Raw genomic sequence first — 6,000 nt, 5'->3', positions numbered from 1 at the left:
TGTTAAACTCACGGTGAACAGTGATATGGTTTTCTATAAACGCAGGTTCTATCAAGTCTACTTACTGTGGCGTTACCTGATTGCGTTAATTAAGCTTCCAGCGATAACGCTTGTAATGTCCATGTTATTGTGAAGTGATCGGAAGAAGCGTGGTGAAACTCACCTGAAACATTACCCGCTTCTCTTTCACCAGATGCTGCCCGGCCCGCCGAATTATTACAACGCTTTTATTAAGGGAACCCACCCGAAATGTCACCCACCCTCTATCTCCAGAGATGCTGCCTGACCCCGCTGAGTTACTCCAGTATTTTTGTGTCTATCTACTTCATTTCAGGGCATTGCAATATTTTATTGCGTGTTAAAATATTTCTAGTTTCTCACTCACGTAGCTTTAGCCCAAGCCTGTCTGTGTGTACACAGCCTGTCTTTCCCACACGCACAAAAAAAACGTGATTTCGTTCATCTATTTAAAATGGGCTTTGAGAATGTATTGGAGGAACAGCATCGCAAATTTCCCTTGGGCAGCTTACATCCCAGCGGTATGAACATTGACTTCTCCAACTTCAAGTAACCCGTGCTTTCCCTCTCTCTCCGCCTCCCCCCCCCCCCCCCCCCCCCCCCCACCCACCCTTCCCGGTTCTCCGACCAATCTTTCCTGTCTCCGACTACGTTTTATCTCCGTTGGCTTTGTTACCTTCTCCAAACTAGCAAAGTTCTATTCTACATTTTCCTTGATCTCCATTCCCCTTCCTTTTCTGTACACTTCCTTATCTATGTACCTCCCACTCTGCCAGACATCAGTCTGAAGAAGGGTCTCGACCCGAAACGTCGCCCATTTCTTCTCTCCTGAGATGCTGCCCGTCCCGCTGAGTTACTCCAGCATTTTGTGTCGGTCTATCTTCTATTTAAAGGCTCTCTGAATCAACCCGCAGTACACGCGTCAACAATGCTTGGAATTCAGAAATTGCTATTGTGTCGAAGTTAAGAGTGAATTCAACGTGAAATTAACCGGGAGGATTGTTGCAGTGTGCAGAAGGAAGTGCAGATGCTGGAATCTTCCGTAGAACACAAAGTGCTGGAGTAACTCGGCGGGTCAGGCAGGATCTCTGGAGAAGTGTAGAAAGGAGTACTGATTGAGAATGATCAGCCATGATCACATTGAATGGCGGTGCTGGCTCGAAGGGCCAAATGGCCTCTTCCTGCACCTATTGTCTATTGTCTATTGGAACTACAGGTGCAGGTTTACACCGACGATAGACATAAAATACTGGAGTAACTTAACGACAGGCAGCATCTCTGGAGAGAAGGGATGGGTGACATTTCGAGTCCAGACCCTTCCTCAGTCTGAGTTACTCCAGCATTTTGTGCCTATCTACAGCACCTCTGGAGAACTTGGATAGGTGACGTTTGGGGTCGAGACGCTTCTTCGGGCAATGTTTTGGGTCGAGAGCTTTCTTGAAACTCTAATTGTTGCGAGAGGCGACTTAATGAACCTCCTCTGAATATTGATACCAGACTTGTACACGGACGGCATCTTTTACCCCTGACCCAGTGCGTCAATGTAAGTCACTTTCTTATCTCTCCAGAGTCCCCTGCATTTAAAATGCACAGAACTACTCGGATCAAAATCACGGAGCTGAACCCTCATCTGATGTGTGCCCTGTGCGGGGGATATTTTATAGACGCCACAACAATCATAGAATGTCTACACTCATGTGAGTTCATTTTAAGCATGCATTTTTTTAATGTTTAAATCGTTCCAACTTCTCAGTCAGTTGGCTTGTCACGGTTTAACGCGAGGTGCATTTGAGAAGATAACCAAGGCGTTTTCGTTTTCGAAGCCGCTTCACTCTTTTTAAAGTTACGAATCGCATGTATATATATATATGTTGCAATATACCTTTTCCCCCCCCCGAATGACCCAGTAGTTCACCTGATTGCATTCTTAACATCACGAGGTGTCTTTGTTGGATATGATCAACAACTCTGTGAATCGTGAAACAGGTGGGACTCGGGAGTTCCGTACTTTCTAAAAATATTTCAAAATAGACTTTACAATAGATATACCGTGCAAAACAAAAAACTCCATCCGAAATTCTCGGAGGCTATTACATTTGTTCAATACTGAATTTTACTGAATTCACTCGCCAATTCGCAATTTTACCCCGTACCCTTGCCACGCATGTGGCTCACTAGCGTGAAATCCCTTCCCTTATTTTGAGGGGCGTCTCCAGCACACTGCCCAAACTCTGCCCCCCCCCCCCTCCCACCCACCCCCCATGTCCAGCAGCAGAAGGACCCTAAACTGTGGTCCTCTCCCGACAGAGCCTTGGCGTTGGCTGCACCGAGCTTCAGTGCGTCCCTGAGCTCCGCCATTCACCTTAGCAGAATAGTACCAATGGGCCGCCAAACGCCCATTCAGGGAGTTTCACGAGTGGAATCCGGTACAGAGCTCCGCCACCGTCCTTGCAACGACACTCCATTACCATTGACTTTCCGCCATCACCCCAAACTCGCCCCCACGTCCTTCGAGGTAGGGAGAAAAACAAAAGCTGCAACACGATCGGACGTTTCATGTGACGCGTTGGAACAGCTGGAGCTTTGTTCGGCTCCTTGGTGAGGTCCGTATAATCCCTCCATTCTGCTCAATCGCTTGTGAATCTCACCTACCCAGCAAGGTACCAAGCGTCTCTCACCGTTCAAACCTGGCCAATGTGCACATGACAGACACATGCAAAAGACTGTGACCATAAAGTTGTTCCCAATCGCCAGTAGATAGTCAGTTGGTATTTTTTTTTAATCACACATATTCATTGAAATAGTTTAATTTCACAATATCGCTGAGACTGGGTGTCATTCTGTCCACTTGCATCGTTTAAATTTACATTGCAGTTGGGATTTTTAAGATAAATTTGCCCCAATTTAATTATTGGTATTAAATCGCATTTTAAATGTGTAATGATGAAATTCATTACCGAGTGCAGATTTTCACCTTGTAACCTGGCCATTTTTGTTACATCATTTAATTGGCCATTAATTTCTATACTGTTACATTTAGTTGCAATTTAAAGATCTGTCTGGAATCAAATAAGAACATTTGTTTATCCCAGTAGTCGATGGGAAACGATTTGTAGAGATAACGAAAACCAACAATGCCACAAGGGTTAGGTTTATTCTTGTCACATGTGCAGAGGTATAATTGAAAGAATGGGAATGAACTGCAGATGTTCGTTTCAACCGAAGATAGAGACAAAAAGCTGGGGAGTAACGCCGCGGGACAGGCAGCACCTCTGGAGAGAAGGAATAGGTGGCGTTTCGGGTCTGAAGAAGGGTCGCGACCCGAAACGTCACCTAGTCCTTCTCTCCAGAGATGCTGCCTGTCCCACTGAGTTACTCCAGCTTCCTGTGTCCACCTGTAATTTTTTTTAAAATATTTGTTTTTCATGCTATCTGATTAAATCAGACAATACTATACATAAATACAATGAAGCCAAACTCAAGACTAATTGCACTTCATGCATGAAAATTTGGACTTAGATTGAGGAACAAAAGTATCCGAATAAGTCACACAACCAGACAAAGAAATGGAATCATATAATTTAAACGACCTTTGAAGATTATTCGATCTAGTTTGAGATGTTAGTTGTAGACCATTAATTGCGTTATTGTTTAAGATCAACATCCATTTCCATCATTTAAGGATGTACGACTCAAAGTCATCCTATTCAATAGCTTTACTTTTCAATACATCTAAAACGTGTATTATTCCGCAGATAATTAGATTGCCATAGATTTGCTGTCGCGTGTCAATATTCTAGATGATTAATAAACAGACGGGTCCTAGATTTTGTTCCGCGCCTATGATCAATGTCAAACGTCTGGTGGTTTTATTTTGCAAACTGAAGGAACACCTTTGCTGAAACAATGAATTTGATACTCCTGCCAAATATGACCCTGTAACACAGACGTAGGTTACAATCTCACAACCTGATGCAAGTCTTTAAACAATCTCAATCGCAAATTAAACTACAGGTTTGAAATAGCTCACAGATGCCCAAGAATATACATTGAAATAGCGAACAACGATGACATTGCATCAACGTAAACATTGCCATCTGGGCTCGTTCTCCATTAAAAAAAATCACCTTATTACCTCTCTTCGATGGAGTCCACGCTACGTACTGCACTGTGTGTAGCTGACTTGACCGCTTACAATTCTCACGTGACTTTTTAAGTTATCTATTTGTTACGGAACTCTCTGGAATGCCATGAAGCCACAATGTGTTTATGTGGAGTAAAACTATTTTGATTCCTGCGATCTCTCATCTTCTCGTCCCATGTCCCACGTCCCAACCAAGACACTTTTGCGGGCATCTAACATCCACAGCGTTTTAGAAATCTCCGAATGAAACACCTCACGGGTTTGAAGGGTGCCCTGAATCAAACGTAATAATAAAGCTTATTTAATATAATAAATATTATATCCACCTGGGAAAATTAAAACACACAAATGCTCCTGCACTGAGGTTTTTCAGTGCGTTTGGAAATGTTGTGTAGGTTGTTAGTCCATTTTGAAGCGTTTATTGTTGGCAAGCACAGAGATAAAGACGGATCATAAGTATGGCCTAATTGAACCAAAGGTTTGGCTGAAGATAGACGCAAAATGCTGGAGTAACGGCGGGTTTAGCTTAGTTTAGTCTAGTTTAGAGATACAGTGTGGAAACGAGCCCTTCAGTCCAGCGAGACCACGCCGACCAGCGATTACCCGTTCACGCTAGTTCTATGTGATCCCACTTTCTCATCCACTCCCTACACAATAGGGGCAATTTACAGGGGTATGGGGGGAGGGCATGAACCTGCAACCCCACAGGACTTTGGTTCGTCTTCGGGATCCACATAAAACCCACGCCATCACAGGGAGAACGTGCAAATTCCACGCAGACAACATCCGAGGACAGGATCGAACTCGGGTCGACGACGCCGTGAGGCAGCAGTTCTACCAGCTGCGCCACTGTGTTTACAAGTTGTTTCATTTATAATGATCCGTGCAAAACTAATTACCCATCATACGAAAGACTTGAAAATACAGAGGAATGCATAATCTTATAGCGTGTTGCAAACAATGTTCCTATTTGCAAGTCGAGGCGAATTTTGCAAACCGTGACAGCAACGTTGGAAGAAGGTTTTAACAACTTTAACTGAATGCGACCCTGTGCCTCCTCTGTCTCTGTGCAAACCCCACCAGCTTGGTGTCCAGCGCCGGGTTGTCATGACGGCGGAAATCATGTGACGGGCCACAATTTGTTGCCGGATTGAGTTCACTGATTGCCACAAGGAAGCATTTCCATGTGTCACATTTCACGCTGAATATTGATGACAGACACTGTTCCCAGCCATACTCTAAGCCAGTGCTTCTTAAACTGGTGAATGGTTCACCCAAGGGCGAATGAAATTATTTTGAGGCGAATGAAACTAGAGAGGTTCTCTAGTTAAAACATAAGAAAATTTAGTCGAGGGTGAATAGACAATAGACAATAGGTGCAGGAGTAGGCCATTCAGCCCTTCGAGCCAGCACCGCCATTCAATGCGATCATGGCTGATCACAATTTTGTGATAAAGACTCAAGGGTGAATGACACTGAAGTAGTTAAGAATACAATACAATACAATACAATATATCTTTATTGTCATTGTACAGGGGTACAACGAGATTGGGAATGCGCCTCCCATACGATGCAATAAATTAATTAGTTTAAACAACAGCAACCCAATGAAACAAATTGTAACAGTTTTAAGACAGAATAAAGTGCAAGTAGGTCTGTGCCGGATCACTGTGCGATGTGACCATCCGGCTCAACAGGACCGGTTCATAGCAGCTATGGCCCTGGGGATGAGGCTGTTCCTGAGTCTGGAGGTGCAGGCGTAGAAGGCCTAGTATCGTCTGCCCGATGGTAGAAGTTCGAACAGACTGTTGCAGGGGTGTGAAGAGTCTTTGTGGATG

General features: G+C 44.1%; 1 protein-coding gene across 2 annotated transcripts in view; it reads left to right on the top strand.

Annotated features, from left to right (window-relative positions):
* LOC144607667 (polycomb complex protein BMI-1-like) overlaps window positions 1-6,000 on the top strand; it is a 41,760-nt gene that overhangs the window by 13,909 nt on the left and 21,851 nt on the right. For both annotated transcript variants that reach the window (XM_078424672.1, XM_078424671.1), the window contains one exon: window positions 1,587-1,715. In XM_078424672.1, the coding sequence (XP_078280798.1) occupies window positions 1,604-1,715 (112 nt within the window). In that variant the 5' untranslated portion in view covers window positions 1,587-1,603. The remainder of the gene's footprint in view (window positions 1-1,586; window positions 1,716-6,000) is intronic.

Source organism: Rhinoraja longicauda, chromosome 29 (assembly GCF_053455715.1).
Source record: "Rhinoraja longicauda isolate Sanriku21f chromosome 29, sRhiLon1.1, whole genome shotgun sequence".
Classification (NCBI taxonomy): domain Eukaryota; kingdom Metazoa; phylum Chordata; class Chondrichthyes; order Rajiformes; family Arhynchobatidae; genus Rhinoraja; species Rhinoraja longicauda.
Note: the sequence above shows the minus strand (reverse complement) of the source record. Positions and strands in the feature narration are given on the sequence as shown.